The sequence below is a fragment of the Lissotriton helveticus genome, chromosome 9 (genome assembly GCF_964261635.1).
Source record: "Lissotriton helveticus chromosome 9, aLisHel1.1, whole genome shotgun sequence".
Taxonomy (NCBI): domain Eukaryota; kingdom Metazoa; phylum Chordata; class Amphibia; order Caudata; family Salamandridae; genus Lissotriton; species Lissotriton helveticus.
In genome coordinates, this window is record NC_136070.1 from 96,928,047 (window position 1) to 96,948,230 (window position 20,184).

Here is a 20,184-nt window from a genome sequence, read left to right on the forward strand (position 1 = left end):
TGTTTACAGAGAACACAACACGTCTTGCCACAGTTGTAATAAACATTGCAATAGGAATATTATCACTGTTGCCCAAAGCACAGAAACAAACGTTTTGTTGATTTATAGATAAAACTAATGTTAACATATGACAGGCAGTTAGGTTAAAGGTTAAGATACCCGTTTCAACTCAGGATGTCATTTCCGGCAGCTGGAATAAAGAGTGAGAGAATCACAAGAAACTTTTGAAAAATTGAATTATGCAAATCAAGTTAATATTCAGTAGACTGAAATGAACAGGGTGGATAAAGTTTCTTGATGTTCAAAATCTTGCTGCATAGCAGGTAAGCAATTGAAGCAAAAACTGATCAGTGTTATTTCAATTACTATCATAGCAGTTAACAGAAATACATTTACAATATTAATTTTACAAAATGCTTTATTTCTTTCTAAGCACAGTCAACAATTCTTCTACCCATGTTGCACTAGTGTACAAACGAGTACAAAATACAACTTTGGGTCCTCTCATTGCCATAACATACGGAATGATATCTTTGTTTTATCTTTTATTACATGCTTTATCTGCCTATGGCAGAGACATGTACAAGTTGAAAATAACACCTGTTTTATTACATCCTTCAAAGGCAGAGGCATTTTTGAAATGCACCTTGCCTGGAAGTGGCAAATTGAAAAAGAGTTGATGCTTGCAAATACGCAAGTTCAAGAGATGCAAAACCTCAAACACAAACGTTTACAAGGGAAATAACACTAATTTTAGACACAATTTGTGTTCAAATTAAATCTGCATTTGCCTTCTAATTGTCTTATTTTAATTCCCTTCGAAATAGGGAAAATACAACAAAACCAGGCTGTTCCTGGCAATGCCTGTTTGACAGAAAAACTCACTATAGGGCAAACGAGTTTAAAGAAAAGGCAACAGATCAGTGGACTTGGTGTATTAGACTCCTGGAGCCAGAACAGAGCTTTTCTAAAAAGCAATACATTACACTGACACCACTTTTGACTTGGCTCGGCAGGTTTGCGCTTGCATTTTCAAGGCCAATACCGCACATTTAACAGACCTAAAACGTCACATTCTTCATTGATTCCGGGCAAGTATGTTCCAGTGACTTGTCAAATTACTTGTTCAACACAGTAGTCCTTTTACTGTGACCAACTCCTTTACATGTTTTAAGAATTGTACAGAAGACACAGCCGATTTATGCGATTTTGAGGGGGGGGGGGGGAGATAGACTGGTTTCTTTCAGTGTAATGCTTTGCGAGAGAAATCAACTAAGTTCCTAGCTCACCCCTTTCCCAACCAAAGTATTAAAGCACAGCTTGAAGTAGAAGCCCATGCAGACAATGGATGGCTCACAGCATACAGCATAAAGATTATTTTTTTGTACTTTTCTATTTTTTTTTCTATGAAAGTTACTTGAAAATATGAGGGACAGAACCAAGTCGAGTAGATGTACTTCTTGTTGGCTTTCCAGCCCCATTTTCCACAGTATAAGAGTTACAGGCTTTTAGTTTTATCTACCAAAAAAATATATGGCACAGTGTAAAAAACAATAAAAAAAATACAACACAGCCTCATAAAAGCAAGGCTAATGATAGCTCGTTATATATTCACAAACCTTAAGAATTCTATTCTTAATTCCATTAGAGTAAACAAAAAGCTTAAAATTGCTCTTCCACATGTTCTTAATAAGTTAACTTTCCTTTTTTCCACCTGACCAAAAGAAAAAAAGAAAAAATATCTACAAGCTAAGTGAAAAAATGGTCACAAAAACAGACCAGAGAGGGCAGCCTCTTGTTCCCAGTGGTCATTCATAGTAAGTTCATCGATAAAAAAAACAGATGCATACAGCTTTAAGAATCTTTCCTTTTCCACGGGTTTGTTCAACACAGTCATTGTAAGCCTAAGTACTGTCTGTGAGGATAAAAAAAGAAGATTCATCAAGCAGAACTGGACAGCGTAGAATTGTTGGAACACGGAGATCTGGGAGTTTGCATCAGTCCTCAATGATAATGGGTTCATCGTTCATTGGTGTTCGCATCAGTGGTGCTGCCTGGGTCTGTCGGATATTGATGGACTTGTATGGACGTCTTGCAGCTCGTTTAGCTTCATAAGATGAAAGCAGCTTGCGTATTTTCCTAGAAATGTTGAAGAAAACATTTGTCACAATTCAGAAATTTTGGCCAAAGTACTGCATAAGTCAAGACTTTCAAAATGGCTCTTCAACCCAAGCCTACATGAGGCAATAAGGCAGAGGATAGTCAAACACAGGCATGACCCCCACAGAAAATACAAGTCTGGGACAAAAAAGTTACTTCTCTTTGGTAACGCCTTACCTGGTAGAGACTATCAAGCCGCATATCCCTTACCTTAGAATATTTCCCCAGCATCAGACTGGAGCTGGATGTTTTTAAGCAGTACCCTTGCATGCCGTTATGTAGAGTTGTTTAGCTCTGTGTTGCCTGCGCTGAAAATTATGTGCACGGTACCTATATAGGCACCACCCCGGCATGCTGATGTCAGTTACTTTCGCAAGTTTCCATGCCAGAAACACGGATCTAGGATGAGAACCGCTGGTGTGAAATACTAAGGCCCTGAGAAGGGTGTCCCTTACACTGCAGTCGGCTGGTAGAGCTTGGGGGATAGGAGGGCCAGTAGGGGAATCAGTGGCTATATAGATTCTCTACCAGATAAGGCATTACTAAAGGTAAGTAACTTGCTCATCTGCTAGAGATTTCTACCTACAGGGGAACGTGCTGCAAGCCTTTAAGAAACCTAGCCAAAACAGGTTACTTGAATGAGGAAGGTTGGGCTGGTAACCACAACGATGCTGAAATGGAGTGCCCAGAGCAGAGCCCTGCTTGGCCAAAGATACAGCAAACAGAAAAACCTTTGCGAGAGATGTAGAAAGAGGATCAGTGTATTTAGATTCACTCCATGTCACAAACTTATCCCAAGAGCAGGCGTATACTGACTTGGAGGGACACCTGGCTGCCAGAATAACATCACAGACTTCAGGAGAAAGGTCAAAAGCTGTTAACTGTCATGGCTCAATCTACATGCACGAAGTGTGTTCGGGTGCAGAACCCTCCCCTGTTGTTTCGACAGAAGATCCTCTCAAAGAGGCAGCCTAATCAGGGGACCGATAGTCATGCTCAACAGTTCGGGATACCAGACACCGTGCCAAATCCGAAGCCACAATAACAATTTGGGACCGGGCATTGCTGATCTTCTTGAGAACTCTGGGCAGGAGTGGTATAGGTGGAAAGGCGTACAGGAGGCCAGAGTTCCACTCGAGATGAAAAGCGTCTCAGAGGGAGAGTTGCCTTGGAAACTCCAGTGTCCAAAACTGCTGGCATTGCACGTTCTGAGCGGTGGCGAACAGATCTAACGAAGGCTATCCTTACTGCTGAAAGAGGCCTTGCACCACCTCTGGGTGGAGATGCCACTCATGATGCGCTAGGCATCTTCAGCTGAGTTAGTCCGCCATGGTGTTCAGAGAGCCTGCCAGCTGCTTAACCACCAGGGAAATGCCTTGGCATTCCAGCCATGTCCAGAAGTGCAGAGCCTGTTGACAAAGTGTCAACGACCCAACCCGACCTGTTTGTTGCAGTAAGACATGGTGGAAGGGGTTGTCCGTGAACACTCGCACCAGCCTTCGCTTGATCGAAAGAAGAAAGGCTTTCAATGCCAGGTGAATCGCCTGAAACTCCCACAGCTTTATGTGGAGCCCGTACTCGACCAGAGTCCTCTGATCTCCAGCTCACCCAGATGGCTGCTCCATGCTAGCAGTGACACATCTGTCAAACCAGTCAGCTCTGGTAGGGGAAGGAGAAGGGTCTGCCACTGACCCAATCGCAGTTGCCACCACTGCAGATATTTTGCAGTTTCCTTCGAGATCTGGAGCATACCAGAGGGGTTTGGAAAGGCTGAAGGGGAGCACGGCAAACTGAGATTTCTCTTGGTCACTATAAACCGCAGGTAACGTCTATGGACAGGCAGGACGGGGATGTGGAAGGATTAGGTTACTTACTCTGTAAGCATCTGTTCGTGGTATGTAATGCTGCAGACTCATATGCTTTTGTGTAACAATTAAAACGTCCATGCTAAAATGTGAACGTATCAGAGATGTGTCAAAACATAACTGCAACGGCCACAAGCGTCCGAGGCGGAGGGAGGGCACATGTAAATCTACAGCACTACATGCCACGAACAGATGGTTACAGGGCGAGTAACAATCTGTTTGATGGCATGTGGGGCAGTAGATAACCATGCTCTGCATAGATTGTAAAGCTGTCCCTCCGTAGAAGCGGTGGCTAGTGTGTGGGAGTTGCAGTAGTTTGAAAAAGGTTATGTAGTACTGTCTGACCTACATTAGCTTGCTGGTGTGCTAAAACATCCACACAGTAGTGGTTACTAATTGTGTTTATGGTATAGACCATGTAGCTGCTTTACAAATATCAGCAATTGGGATATTCCCTATTAAAACCTAGCTGCTCCTTTTTTTAATGAGTGTTATGAGCTCTGGGAATGACATATAATGGTATTTTAGCTTTTATGTAAGACGTTTGAATGCATTTGACTATCTATATAGCTATGCCTGATTTGGATATAGAGTTGTCTTTATGAGTGGAGAAAAGGCTACAAAGAGTTATGTTTTCCTGAAAGTTTCAGTTCTATTCATGTTGTACAAGGGCTCTCTTTTTACATCCACAGTATGTGCGAGCGCTTTCTGAAACAGAATCAGGGTTAGGGAAAAACACAGGAAGTTCAGAGATTGATTGAGATGAAACTGTGAGAATACTTTGGGTAGGACTAGTACGAATAACTAGTTTATCTTTATATATTTGAAAGAAAGGTTCTTCTAAGTTTAAGGCCTGGAGCTCACCAACACGTCTGAGTGAGGCAATAGCAACTAAAAATGCCACTTTCCATGACAGAAACTAAAGAGGGCATGAGTGCAAAAGGCCTTTAAGTAGGATCCATAAGCCTAGTGCACAAGTTACTACTTGTGTAACGATATATCTGTAAGAGACATTAGTTAGTATTAGATTCCTTACCTTAGAATATCCCCAAGCGTCAGACTGGATCCGGAAACTTTTGCGTATCAGTACCCTTGCGCGTCGGTAGGCGTCGTCTGCGGCTCCGTGTCCGTCGTCGGCGCCGTGATGACGTCGTCGGAGTACTTAGACGCCGCCTCCGCGTGCTGACGTCAGTTCTTAGACACAGCTTTTCCGCGCCAGAAACGCAGAGCCATGTTAAAAACCAACACTGGTGCCATTGAAACTAGGGCCCTGAAAGGGGGTAACCCTAACCCTAGATATTGGTTCGCAGAACGGGGAGGATGGGTGGGTCGGTAAGGAATCTAATACTAACTAATGTCTCTTACAGATATATCGTTACACAAGTAGTAACTTGTACATCTGAAAGAGACACGTTAGTATTAGATTCCTTACCTTAGAATAGATACCCCAGCAATACCAACCCCGGTGGTGGGTCTGCGAACCAATAATCACACCAGAAAGTCCTGGAGGACAGAACGGCCAAAGAAGCCATCCCTCCGGACTTGGCTGTCCTGGCAGTAGTGTCTTGCAAACGTGTGCAGCGATGCCCACGTAGCTGCCTGACAGATGTCTTGTAAGGGCACTCCCCGGCCCAGGGCAGTTGTAGTCGCCGTGGCTCGGGTAGAGTGAGCCCGCAATCCAACCGGGGGCTCCTTTTTAGCCAAGGAGTAGTATGCCTGGATACACAAGATGATCCACCGGGAGATGGTCCTCTTGTGCACCGCTTTCCCCTTCTTAGCGCCCACGTAACCAACAAAGAGTTGGTCATCCACCCGGAACTGGCGTGTGCGATCCAAGTAAAATGAGAGCGCACGTTTTGGGTCCAGACGGTGGAGCCGCTCTTCCTCTTTAGAGGGATACGGTGGAGCCGCTTTTCCTCTTTAGAGGGATGCGGTGGCCGGAAGAAGGTTGGCAAGGTGATAGACTGCCCGATATGGAAGGCCGTGAAAACCTTGGGCAGGAAAGATGGTTTAGTACGCAACACCACTTTGTCCGGATGGACAGAAAGGAAAGGAGGAGTACAAGAAAGGGCCTGGAGCTCACTCACTCTCCTGGCAGAGGTGATGGCAACCAGGAAAGCAGTCTTCAGAGTAAGAAGGCAGAGAGGACAGTTGTGAAGTGGCTCAAAGGGAGCGCACATCAGAAACGTAAGAACCAGGTTCAAGTCCCACTGAGGCATCACAAACGGAACAGGAGGGAATGTGTGTCTGATGCCGTTTAGAAATCTATTTACAATAGGGGACTTGAACAAAGAAGGTTGATCAGGCAGCCGTAGAAAGGCTGAAAGGGCAGAAAGGTAGCCCTTGATAGTGCCAAGAGCAGAGCCCTGCTGGGCAAGAGAAAGAAGTAAGAGAAGAACCTCAGAAAGAGGGGCAGCAAGAGGATCCACAGCCTTTGCTGTGCACCATGCCACAAATCTGTTCCACCTGCAGGCGTATACCGACTTTGTGGAGGGACGCCTGGCTGCCAGAATGACGTTACAGACTTCAGGAGGCAAGTCAAATGGCCTCAACTGTTGCCGCTCAATCTCCAAGCATGGAGGTGGAGACTGGACAGGTTCGGGTGGAGGACCAACCCCTGCTGCTGCGACAGAAGGTCCTCCCGAAGAGGCAGACGAACCGGGGGATCGACTGACATATTGAGTAGCTCTGGATACCAGTACCTTCGTGCCCAGTCCGGAGCCACAAGGATTACTTGGGCCCGGTCGCGCTTGATCTTCTTCAGCACTCTGGGCAGAAGTGGTATAGGCGGAAAGGCGTACAATAGACCGCAGCTGCACTCGCGATGCAAGTGCCGCCTTGGAAATTCCAACGCGCAGAACTGATGACATTGCGCGTTCTCTTCGGTGGCGAATAGATCTAACCAAGGCTCTCCCCATTGCTGAAAGAGGCCTTGCGCCACGTCCGAGTTCAGACCCCATTCGTGATCCATCATGCACCGACGGCTGAGCTCGTCCGCCCTGGCGTTCAGAGAACCTGCCAGGTGTTGAGTCACCAGGGTCACGCCCTGGCGTTCCAGCCATTGCCAGAGGCGCAGAGCCTCCGGGCAAAGGGTCCACTACCCCACCCCGCCCTGTTTGTTGCAGTACCACATGGCGGTGGTGTTGTCCATGAACACCTGCACTACACTCCCCCGGACAGAGGGGAGGAATGCCTTCAGTGCTAGACGAATCGCCCGTAACTCCAACAGGTTGATGTGGAGCCGGGCCTCCGCCGGAGACCAGAGGCCTCTGATCTCCGCCTCTCCCATGTGGCCCCCCCAGCCCTGGAGGGACGCGTCCTCACAACTATGTGCTCCGGTTGGGGAAGGGAGAGGGATCTGCCGCTGACCCAATCGCGGTCTGTGAGCCACCACTGCAGCTGTCTCGCAGTGCCCTCCGAGATCAGGACGTGGTCGAACAGGTTGCCCTGATGCTGGGCCCACTGAAACTTCAGGTCCCACTGCAGAGCCCGCATCCGCCACCTGGCGTGATGCACCAGTAGGATGCAGGAGGCCATCAGCCCCAGAAGCCGCAGCGTCAACCTGACCGAGACCCGGGATAACGGCTGAAAGATGGGAATCAGAGCCTGAATATCCCGGACCCGCTGTTCGGGTGGATAAACCCGAAACCGCGCCAAGTCGAGAACCGCTCCGATGAAAAGGAGCTTCTGAGAGGGGCACAGGTGTGACTTCGGCACATTGAGGGAGAACCCCAGCTGGTGCAGGAGATCTGCCGTAGTCTGGAGGTGGCTGACGACTGTCTGGGGCGAGCCCGCCTTCAACAACCAGTCGTCGAGGTAGGGGAAGACTGAAACCCCTAAACTGAGCAGATGAGCTGCCACCACCGCCATCACCTTTGTGAACACCCGTGGGGCGCTGGTAAGGGGAGCACGGTATACTGAAAGTGCTCGTGGCCAACCGTGAACCGCAGGTAGCGCCGGTGGGCCGGCAGGACGGGGATGTGGAAATAAGCGTCCTGCAAGTCCAACGCTACCTTCCAGTCTCCTGGGTCCAGGGCAGCTAGGACCTGAGCCAGTGTCAGCATTTTGAACTTCTCCTTCCGGAGGAAGCCGTTGACGTTCCTTAGGTCCAAGATAGGGCGTAGGCCCCCTTTGCCCTTCTTGGGTACCAGAAAGTAGTGGGAGTAGCAACCACACCCTACTTCTGGCCCAGGAACGCGCTTGATGGCCCCCTTGGCCAAGAGGGCCGTAACTTCCTCCTGCAGAAGTCGCAAACGATCCCCCGATACACGGTGGTTCTGCGGTGGCATGGCTGGAGGAGTCGCCTCGAAGGGGAGGGAGTAGCCCCTTCGGACCATTTGCAGCACCCACCTGTCCGAAGTGACAGTGCGCCAGTGGAGGTGGTGATGGCGAACCCTGCCCCCCACTGGCGTCACATGGCCCTGAAAGCACGGACTAGGAGGATTTAGAGGCGGATGTTGCGGGGGAAGGTGTGGACTGACCTCGCCGTTGTCCCCGACCGCCGGGACGGCGGTTCCCACGGCCGCCACCGCGTTGGGTATTACCTTGCGGAGCGTGGCTGGCAGCACGTGTGGGTACACCCCTTCCGTGGCCACGAAAGGAGTGAAAGGCAGCAGATTGCTGGCGCGGGGCCGAGAGGCCCAAGGACTTGGCCGTAGCCCTGGAGTCCTTAAAGCGCTCAAGCGCATGGTCTGCCTTGTCGCCAAAGAGGCGACGGCCATCAAACGGCATAGCCATCAGTGTGTTTTGGACATCGGCCGAAAAGTTGGCGGACCTCAACCAGGCGTGGCGTCTGACCGCCACCGTCGTTGCCATCGCTCTACCTAGTGAGTCGGTGGTATCCAGCCCACACCGGATAGAATATTTGGCTGCATCCCGGCCCTCCACAAGGGCTTGGCAGAGTTTGGCCCGTACCTCCAACGGACACTCTGGCAGCACTTCCGCAACCGTATCCCACAGAGAGTGGGTGTAGCGGCCCAAGAGGCATGCGGTGTTGGAAGACCGCAGTCCCAGACTAAGGGAGGAGAAGATCTTTTTACCGTACTGCTCGTACCTCTTGGATTCCCTGTCCGGCGGCACCGACGGGAATGCGGTCTGGGAATTGGAGGCCTGGATGACCAGGCTCTCGGGGGTGGGATGGGTGGACAGGAAACATGGGTCGCCCGGGGCTGGGTGGTGGCGTCTGGCCATGTTCCTTTCTACGGGCGAACCCGTAGCGGGCTTGGACCAAGTGCCCAGAGGAACGTCGTTCAAGGCCTCATTAAAGGGCAGCAGAGGCTCGGCCGAGCTTGACTGCGGTTTAAGGACCTCAGTGAGGAGATTAGTCCTCACGGCCGCGACGGGGAGCTCAAGGCTCAAGGCCTTGGCAGCCCTCATCAACACCACACTGTAGGTTGCCCCCTCCTCTGAAGCCACGGTAGGAGGCGAGACAAAACCAGTGTCTGGAGAGGTGTCCAGGCCACTGGCCTCCCTAAGGTCTCCTGCCCAGTCCTCATAAGACTGACACTCTCTGGTCAGAGGGTCCTCAGACCCCTCCCAATCCCCTTCATCAACCATCTCCTGATACTCAGGGTTCTCAATCAATGGGGCCTGTTCATAGAAGTTAAACACCCCAAGCGGCGTCTGGAGCGGCGCCCATCGGGGCCGTCCCGACGCCGGAACCAGAACGAAGGAGGTATCGGGGACGGCGCCGCCCGAGGATGGCGCCGGAGGCGACACCGGATGGTCCGACGCCGGGGAGGTCGTTAGGTCCACCGGCGACGACCCAGGTCCCGAAGGTGGTCTAGCAGGGTCCCCCGGCACCGTGCCCGAAGGCGCCGGCGCCGCCGGGACCCTGCGGCGCCGGGCCAGAAGGCACCCGCGGTGTCGGGATTGTGGGGCCCGAAGCACCCGACGGCGTCGAAGCCCCCGACCCGCTAGAGGCCCCAGACGGGTCCGCTGGGCCCGGAGGCGCGGGGAGAGAGGAGGCCATGAGGAAGCGCTCGATCTCCTCCGGCGTCGCGTCTTGCCCAAGGACCGGAGGGGGTGGGGCTGGACGCGGCGCCCGCGACTCCGACGGAGCCGCGTGGGTGGTGTCACCCGAACCCCCGGCCGCATCGCGCGAGTGTCGGGGGGAGTCCGAGGAGCGATGACGCCTCTTGGACTTCTTGTGCTTCTTACCGGACGACGACTTCGACCCGGAGGAGTGCGGCCTACTCTCAAAACTGTGGTGGCTCCGAGCCCGCGACCTGTCCCTCGACCTCCTGTGGGACCGAGACCTCTCGCGGCGCGGGACCGACTGCCGGAGTTCGAGTCACCTGCGGGACCGCCCCTGCCTGGCTTTCGAAGAGAGGGCCCGGCAGTCGGAGCAGGCCTTGTCGTCGTGGTCGACGCCTAGACAAGTTAGGCACAGGTGGTGAGGATCCGTGACCGACATCGTGCGGTCGCAATCCTCGCAGTGCTTAAAGCCAGGCATCCCTACGGCACCTATCGGAGTCATAAGACTTCGACAAATGATCAAAAGTGATCCAAAAAGTTAGTCAAAAATTGAATAAGGGTTACTGCTTTTTCCAGATCGGCGCTTGCTGGCGCGGAAAAAAGAAGAACTGACGTCAGCACGCGGAGGCGGCGTCTAGGTACTCCGACGACGTCATCACGGCGCCGAACGCGGAGCCGCAGACGACGCCTACCGACGCGCAAGGGTACTGCTACGCAAAAGTTTCCGGATCCAGTCTGACGCCTGGGGATATTCTAAGGTAAGGAATCTAATACTAACGTGTCTCTTTCAGATAAGTACAATATTTAAATTCCAAGAGGGTGCTAGAGGTACACGAAGTAGAATAACTCGTTTGAGTCCTTCCATTAATGCCTTAGTGACTGGAATCCTAAACAAGGCTAGCAGATGCCTATTTTGGAGATAGGCACCTATGGGAGCAAGATGCACCCTAATGAAAGTATATACTAAACTGGATTTTTGTAACTGTAGTAAGTAACAAATAATGTCCTGTACAGTGGCCTTGACGGAATTTATTTGGTTAGATTGACAGTAGAAAACAAATCGTTTCCACTTTGTATTATAACAAGCTCCAGTTGTGGATCTGCATGATTGTTTAACAATATCCATACATTGTCGGTAAGTTCAAGTTACCAAATTCGAAGACTTCAAGTGTCAGATTGCTAGGTTGAGCATCTTGGGGTCTGATCTGTCCATGATTCTGAGTGAGACGGTCTGGCCTGTTGGTGAGCTTCTCATGCGGGACTACTGTGAGACCCAGTAGGGTTGTGAATCTGGGTTGACATGCCCAGGTGGGAGCTACAAGGATCATGTCTAGAGATGTTTGCGAACCAGAATGGAAGGTGAGAGAGAGGTGGAAAAGCGTAGGCAAATATCCCTGACCAACTCATCCATAGTGCGTTGCCCTTGGATAATGGGTGTTGTGTTGAAACCCGGAGGCAAGTTTTTACATTTCACGTTTTCGACTGTCTATCTGAAGGAACCCACACTTTTGAAAGTAGCAAAGGAGAACTTGTGGATTGAGTTCCCATTCGTTGGGTAGTTGGTGCATCCTGCTGAGCAGGTCCGCAAGAATGTTGTCTGTTCCTGGCAGATATTCTGCCAAGAGATGAATGTGGTGGTGAAGAGCCCAGTTCCACGTGGCCTGAGCTAAGTGTGACAGCTGAGATGACCATGTCCGCCCCTGTTTTTGTAGATAGCACATGGCTGTCATATTGTCCATATATTGTTATAGATGAGTAAGTAAAGCTTTCAGTGCTAAGAAGACTGTCTGAAGGTCCAAGTAGTTAATGTGAAGGGATTGCTGTTTGGCATCCCACAGATCTTGTACGTTTAGGTCTTGTAGATGCCCACCCAATCCTGTTTCTGATGCATCTGTGGTGAGAATTATATGAGGCACTGAGCCCAAGAAAGGCCTTCAACAGATTGTTGGAATTCCACCACTGCAGAGAACCGTGATAGCAGCAGTCTATAAACACTAGATGCTGTAGGTGACCCTGTGCTTGAGACCACTGGCGAGAGAGAAACTGTTGCAGTGGTTGCATATGTTGTATTGAGTGTAGAACTATGGCATTGTAAGACGCCATAATTCCCAGTAGACGCATGACAGTCCGAACTGTGAGAGTGTTATTTGGTTGAAACGGAGGTTGAATTGTTTGAAAATGTTGCATCTGAGCTGGGTTGGGACAAGCTAACTCCAACTGTGTGTTGAGTGTTGCCCTTAAGTATGGTTGAACCTGAAGAGGTTGAAGGTGAGATTTGGGGCCATTGATGGTGAGAACCCTAAGCTGTGGACTAGATCCACTGTCAACTGAATATGTTGTTGACATTGTTGATGGGTGCTGGTTTTGATGAGCCAGTCGTCTAGGTATGGGGATTTGTGAACATTTTGTCATCTTAAGTGTGCTGTTACTATTGCAAAGCACTTTGTATAAACACGAGGCGATGTAGTGACTCCAAGTGGAAGAACTTTGAACTGGTAGTGTTTTCCTACTATGACAAACCTGAGGTATTTGCGATGAGCAGGGTGCATGGGTATGTGAAAGTAAGCGCCCTTTAGGTCCAGTGTGACCATAAAGTTGCCTTGCTGTAGAAGAATGACATCCTGAAGAGTGACCATGTTTTGAGAGGATGTAGTATTGAGGGGTCTGAGATCCTGTCCCTTTTGGAATGAGAAAGTAAAGCGAATATACTCCAGTGTCCTGTTGTTGAAGAAGGAATGGCTCTATGGCCCCTTTGAGGAGAAGGGATTGCACTTGCTTGCGAAGTATTAGGTGATCGTGTGATAACCTGTGAGTGCGAGGTGAGATGTTGGTTGGAGTGGTAAAGAGTTCCAGACAATAGCCATGTTGGATAAGTAATTGCTAGTAGCAATTGGTCTGTGGTGATGGATTCCCAGACTGGATGGAAAAACTGAAGTTTTCCCCTGACAGGTGTTGTGTGGTCAGGGGAAAGGCAGTCACTGTTTTGCAGTGGAGGATGCTGCATGGGTGGAAGCACCACTGCTTCTATTATTACTACCTCTAAAGGAGCCCCTGAAAATCTCACCACTAAAGAAGCCACTGAAAAACACTTTGTGGATTGGCCCTGCTTCTGTTAGAAAGTGGAGGTGTTAGATGTTTGAGGATTTATATCCACCTCTATAACCTAAGCGACGAAAGGAGCCTCTAGATGGATTTATTTGTAAGGCGCCCATGGCTTCAGCAGTGTCTGCATCTTTTTTCATTTTGTCCAGGATGGAGTTTACCAGGGACTAAAAAGATGTTCCTTATCACAGGGCAGATTAAGAACTGCTTGTTGTACTTCTGGTTTAAAGCCAGAAAACCTGAGCCAAGCATGTCTCCTGAGAAGAATACTGGAGTTTATTCCTCTTGCAGCTGAATCGGCTGCATCTAAGGAACAACTGATAAGAGTTATTAGTGATGGTCTGACCCGTGGCAACAATTTGTTGTCCCTTTTTAGGATACTCCTCAGGGAGATGTTAATAACTCTTCCATCTCATCCCAGTGAGGCGTATCACAGTGCGCTAGAAGGGCCTGGGTGTTGGCAACACGCCAGTGGTTAGCTGCATGGGCTGCTAGACATTTCCCCGCTGCATCAATGTGCTTGCTCTCTTTCAGGAGCTGGCGTATCTCCAGTTGCTTGACTTTAGCTCTTTTATTAGCAGTGGTGGCAACTACAGAGTCTGGTGGTACCCGAGTTCTTATAAAGAGAGGGTCTCAGGGAGCTCATTTATATTTTTTATCTACCCGTGGGGCAATAATGCTAGCACGGATAGGTTCCTTGAAAATAGCAAAAGCGTGAAGCAACACACCAGGGAGCATAGGTAAACACTGTGTCCTTGTGTGTAGATGAGTGTCAAAAATGAAATATTCTGATGATTCCTTATGTAATTGAACACCACATCAGGTAACTGCCCTGGCAATAACTTGTTGGTAGCCAAGGGTCTAGCTGGATATAGATCCGGGTCATTAGGTGTTATGGATCAGTATTTTATGGCACTTGGGTCTGGCTCTCCTAATGGGTCTCCCATAACCCCTGTATTTGATCTAGGTTAGCCTGGAGGCGAAGCATATAGGATTATGAAGTGGAGATGCATGTGATGATGGAATGGGTGGTGGTGGAGGAGGAGATGATGGAAGGGGTGGTGGTGGAGGAGATGATGGTGGGGGGTGGTGGAGGATGATGAGTAGGACTTGTAGCAGTGTCCATAGTCCTCTTGCCACAGGAGTGTCCAAAACTTTCTCAAACGACAATTGCCTCTTTGGTGGAGGAGAGGCCATTCTTCTTCCAGTTCCATGATGAATCTGGATTTTTCTTAGTCGAATATCCATGGTTTCCAGGAAAGGCTTAACAGGAAGCATAGAAACTGTGGAACGTTTCAAAGTTTTTGTCTCCTATGATTTCGGAACTGATTTTAATTCGACTGGTTTGGGAACTGAAGCTTTTGAAAAGGGGGGATATATTTTGGCCAGCAACAAGGAAGAAGCAGTCAGTTGCTGGGTCAGTTCTGAAGAGTGGGAGGATACCGACATGTGTGCCCAATCCGAGGAGGTCAATACAGAGCGTATTTCACCTTGGTGGAAGTTTTCAGTGCTGGACCAAAGTGGGTCATCCAAATTGTCTTTTCTGACCATGGCCAGATGGCAGTAGTGGTCCAGCGACCTCTAGTAATGGAAAGGCAAGATTTGGAGGTCTTTTAAGGTGGAAAAGCAGGGTCAGGGTTGATAGTACTCACGCTGCCCGAGTGGGCGGTTCTACTCTAATTCAGCATACTGGAGAGGACGAGGGGCCGTAGACAAGAGGACCTGCCATAGCACTGCTGCCTTTAAAGCGCTCCAGCGGTAAGTCCGCCTCCTTTCCAAAAAGACGAAAGCCTTCAAAGGGCCTGTCCGTAAGTGAGCTGTGGACATCTCCGGAAAAGCAAGTGGATGTCAGCCAGGTGTAGCATTTCAAGACTACCGATGATGAAATCACTCTACCCAGCGAGTTGGTTGTGTCCAGTCCAGATCATGTAGAAAACTTTGCTGCGTCTCTCCCGTCAGCAATAGCTTGGGACAGTACGTCTCAAGCCTAGTTTGAGACCATAGACAGCACTTTCGCAACCAATTCCCAGATCACATGGAAATATCAGCCCAAAAGGCATTCTTTGTTCACCAACAACATTGCAAGGCTGGCAGAAGAGAAGATTCTCTTGCCAAAGTTATGCAAGTCTCTTGAATTACCTATTCGGCAGATTGGTATGAAACATATGGGATTGACTCAAGAGGTGGAGACTTGAAATACCATGCTCTCCAGGGTGGGTGCTGGGTAGTAAACTGAGGTCCTGAGGAGCTGGAAAATGGAGGGCGGCAAGTGTCCTATGCAGTGCTTAGACCAGGCCTGAGCAGGATGTCTGTAAGAGCTTCATTAAAGGGGAGAAAAGGTTTGGAAGAGAAGACTCCCGGCTGAAAGACATCTGTCAAGACTTTTGCCCTGACTGAGCCACCCTACCCACCACCATAGTGAAGAGGCTCCCTCCTAGGTAGCCACAGTAGGAGGAGGGGCAAAGCCAGTGTCTAGGGCCTCCACCGGTTCCTCATACCAGTTGTCCTCGTTCTCAACAAAGGGATACTGTTATCCATAAGGGTCCATAGACCCCTCCCTATTGTCTCCCTCTCCAGGCCTGTCAAATGCAAAAGGCGGTGTCTCTGATCCAGAAGTATGGTCATAGTCTTTGCCAGACCAGTGTCTGGCACAGTGTCAGAATAGATGGGGATGGTGCCGCCGTGGGGCACAAGTACTGGAAAGGGTACTGAGGAAGGTCTCTGTCTTGCCGACAGTTCCGCTCCGGATCCAAAATGGAATCCATGGGGCCTCAATAACGCAGAGGGTGCCCTGCTGGCAAGGATCCAGTGTGGGTCCCTCTCGAGCCTGTGGGGCACAAAAGCACTTCAGAGGAACCGGGCAGCCAAAATGTGAGGTGCATGCTCTAATAAAAATCTTTAAGCAGGTCAGGGGTCGCTACGACTCCGGGACAGTCAGGGAATAGCAGCACAGACCCCAATTCAGGCTTCGCCGAAGCACAAGACATGGAATGTCGATGCTCCCGCGCATCGTCAGAAGATTGACGGGCACGGCAAAGTCTAAATCCTCTGAAACTTCTAATGTTTGCGGGACTTACTTAACTTCCCGATGACCGAGTGGGACAACCAACTCCAGGTGCGGATCTGGAACGGTTCCGGGACCTTCCGCGCGACATGGGGTCTTGTGTGTCATAGGGTCATCAGACGTTCGGTGTCGAGAAGCTTGAGAGATCACTTTCACAGCGCCTTCGGGTTCATGGCACGGCAGTCCTTGCAGGTCGTGGTCCCGCTCCAAGCACCACAAACAAACCAAGAGGGTCCATCACAAACATCTGCCTGTGACTGGCATCACATGATTTTAAACCAGTTGGTTTCTTTGGGAACATCCTGTCAGACAGGAGAGACAATTTCTCAAAAAAGATTAAACAAAAATCAATAAAAAAGCCAGTCAAAAAATAACTCGGGGTAGCTCTTCAATGATCAGCACTATGTAGCGCGGAAAGGAAAGAACTGGATTCAGTCTGATGTCAGCATGCCAGGGTGGTGACTGTATAGACACCGCACATTTCCGGCGCGGGTGGTGTTAAGCTGAACACCACCACCTACCGGCACGCAGGGGTACTGCTCAAAAACTTCCAAGATCCAGTCTGATATCTGGGAAATTTTCTAAGGTAAGGAAACTGCAGTTAGAAGTCTATCAGATAATCAATTTAAAAAGCCCACTCTACTGGATGTCTCTGTATTGTTTTTTTTTCTTACTTACATCACCACTATCCAGGCACAAACATTTACAATAGTGGACATACATAAATCATAATGGGCAAGTGCTGTCCTAAATCCATTACGTTTGCCGTTATGTTTTACACAGATAATTTCATAACCATAAATTGGCAATTAATCAGAACTCCCAGCATCGATTACATACGAGAAAGGTGACCGGCCTGGCTATCCGGGAAAATAAAGTATGTTACACACACACAAAACCATACTGTTGAAACGGAGTGTGCAACACTTGAACCACAGTCACACACAAAACAGTATTGCTGAAACTGAGTGTGCAATACTGGCACCACAGTCTTTTGCGTCAACTATGGCCAATAAGGTAATTATCATTTTAACAGACAACCACCACAAAGTACTATATTTTGAACCTATTCGGAAATAAATAAGGCAGATGCCTGTACATAATCAGACATTGTAGCAGTGTGTTCTATGATAGAGTATTCCTTCTAGCATGGTCCATCATAGGTCAAAGAATACACAGCAGAAGACTTGGAATTTCCATTTTGACATGCTGGTTAAGCCAAAGGATAATCTTCATACCATCATAAAATTCTGCAGCAGAGAAAAAAGTGGAAATTCCAAAAGTACTTTAATCCATGTACTAATAAAAAATATCACCAAGGAATGCCACGTCAGAAAGATGGGACTATCGATGCTATCAAAGCAAAATGAACATAAGGTATACAAAGATTAGCCAATTACACCAACAGGTACAGCAATCCCAGCCTTGATGTCATTGTATCCAGACAAGCAGGTACCTGGAGTGAAGGGTATGCTTATCATAGAGAAAGTGCCTTGTCCCATAAACTTCAATGTAGAGAATGTGGAAGCAAGGCTGCAATCATAGAATTTGGTAACTTTACAACTGACTGAGAAAGCATGACTAATTGTACTCCCCTTACTTTCCCAAGATCACTTATTGGCAAGATCCAGGGGAAAATATCAAGCTTTATATGCACTTGCTGTGATGCAAGGCTGGCTTGGAAGAAGTTGAGGCGAAGGCTTGTGAAGGAAGGTTTGGCTTTATCAGATTTAAACTTATATTGTTTAGCATTTCAGTTTAAAAACCTCTGGATGCTTCTTGGAAAACCAGGCAGCTCTACATGGGGGAAGCTTTTGGGCGAAATAATAAGAGGGGTTGGAGAGGGCGGCTTCTTGTATAAGTATGGAGCTCCTCTACTTCTTTAGAAGGTTCGGCTAAAAGTTTTAAAGACTGCACTAAACCTTTGGTGCAAGGGGAGGATGATACTTAATATAGGTTATTAATCCAACTTCGCCTCCATTTGGGACTCTCACGGCACCCCAGAATGCATGACGGATGGGCGAAGTCTTCCATTAAGGCGGGCAGGGGTAGAATCTTGGGGAGACTTGATGCCAGAGAAGGGAATCTTACAGTGGGAAATCATGAAAGTTAAATCCAGAGGCACCCTTTCTGGGTTTAAATACGTGCAGCTCTCCTCCTGGTTTGCAACTTCGACTTCGGAGATAGGGGGGAATGGGAATTCGAGTCCTAAAAGGAAGGAAGTTGCCATCTGGTACTGGAAGCTTCTGGACACGGAGGATAAAAACGAATAGTTTCTTACCTGTCGGTGTAGTTTTGCAGCTTGAAGATCTTTCTGGATTCACTATGCTGTGCATATTCCGCAATCTGGTGGTTGGGTCCGGAATCGTAGTCTTTTTTCTCTTTTTTTTTTTGTCGTAGCCCAGGTGGGCGTCGACGTCCCACCATTTGGTGTACCTTCGGTGACGTCGGCGTGCTTCCGGCGGAAGCTACCACCCTTGGGCGCCATCTTCGGATTCTTTTTTCTGTCTCTTTTTCTTTTTGTCTTTGTAGTGAATCCATGGCTATGTTTGTTAGTCGTTTTCCAACGTTAGTATTTCCACGTATCATGTAATTGTTCCAACTTGCTTTCTTTTCCATCTGTTTCCACCCTCTTTTCCAGCCTCATCTTTCTGGCGAAGGCGGGTGAGTTCGCTAGTGAATCCAGAAAGATCTTCAAGCTGCAAAACTACACCGACAGGTAAGAAACTATTCGTTTTGCAGCGTGAATCTTTCTGGATTCACTATGTTGTGCATAGATTTTGTAGCGGTTTTCGTTACTTTTGTGGCGGTTGGGTGGAAGATGAGCGTTGGTTGTTGAAAATATGTTCAAGCACGTTTTGCCCTACTTGTGCTTCTTTGTTCATCTGTACATCCACGCAATAGTGCTTAGTGAAAGTGTGCACTGAAGCCCATGTTGCCGCCAGGCATATGTCCTGAATTGGTGTGTTGGCCAGAAAGGCAATTGTTGCTCCTTTCTTTCTGGTGGAGTGGGCCTGTGCCCTTCCTGTCAGCTCCTGGCCAGCTTGTTTGTGGCAGAATTGAATGGTCTGTACGATCCATCGAGCTATGGTGTTTTTAGTTACTGGTTTGCCCATGTAACTGTTTGCGAAGGACACGAAGAACTGTTTTGTCTTCCTGTGCTCTTTCGTTCTTTCAATGTAGTGCATCACAGCCCTTCTTGCGTCTAGGGTGTGGAGCGACCTCTCAGCGCTTGTTGTGGGGTTTTGGAAGAATTTAAGGATCTGAATACTCTGACTCATGTGGAACCTTGACACCACCTTTGGCATGAAGTGAGGGTCAGTTCTCATCACGACCCTGTCACTGTGTATCTGGATGTAGGGTTCCTGCAGTGTGAGAGCCTGCAGCTCACTCACCCTTCGTAGCGAGGTGATTGCTACCAGAAAAGCCGTCTTCATTGTCAACATTTGCAGTGATGCTTTACGGATGGGTTCGAAAGGTGCTTTCATGAGCTCCGTCAGCACCACATTTAAGTTCCAGGCCGGCGGCGGCATTCTTTTAGGCGGCGCTATTCTTTTAGCTCCTTCCAGGAATCTCTTTACGACTTGGGATGTGAAGAAGCTTCTCCCTGTTTCTCCTCTTGTGTACGCCACAATCGCTGCCAGGTGCACCCTCAGCGAGGATGAGCTTAGTTTAGCTTTAATTAGGTGCGTGAGGTACCTTAGCACCGTGGATTCCTTGGTCAGTTTCCTTTGGAGCTGTTTCTTGCAACACCATTGAGTGAATCTTTTCCATTTTTCCCAATAGCACTTGCGTGTGCTGGGCCTTCTTGCCTCTCGCAGCACCCGCAGGGTGCTCTCTGGTAGTTTTAGGTGTGCGAATTTTAAGTCCTTAGGAGCCAGGCTGAGAGGTTGAGGCTCTCTGGCTCTGGGTGCAGAACTTCTCAGTTTTCCATGGAGAGTAGGTCTCTTCTTTTTGAGAACTTGTGGGGTGGCCCCTGCGCCATCTCCATTATCTGAGAGAACCAGGTCTGTCTGG

General features: G+C 48.8%; 1 protein-coding gene across 6 annotated transcripts in view; it reads right to left on the bottom strand.

The window, feature by feature from the left end:
* Positions 1–400: 400 nt before the first annotated feature.
* The window catches only part of MTA1 (metastasis associated 1), a 761,697-nt gene continuing 741,913 nt past the window's right edge, over positions 401–20,184 (bottom strand). For 3 of the 6 annotated variants that reach the window (XM_078659561.1, XM_078659565.1, XM_078659563.1), the window contains exon 20: positions 1,858–2,139. In XM_078659561.1, coding sequence (XP_078515687.1) covers positions 1,998–2,139 — 142 coding nt within the window. In that variant the 3' untranslated portion in view covers positions 1,858–1,997. Of the gene's footprint in view, positions 2,140–20,184 lie in introns of all 6 variants that reach the window. The other 3 variants (XM_078659566.1, XM_078659564.1, XM_078659562.1) reach the window with 2 other exon arrangements.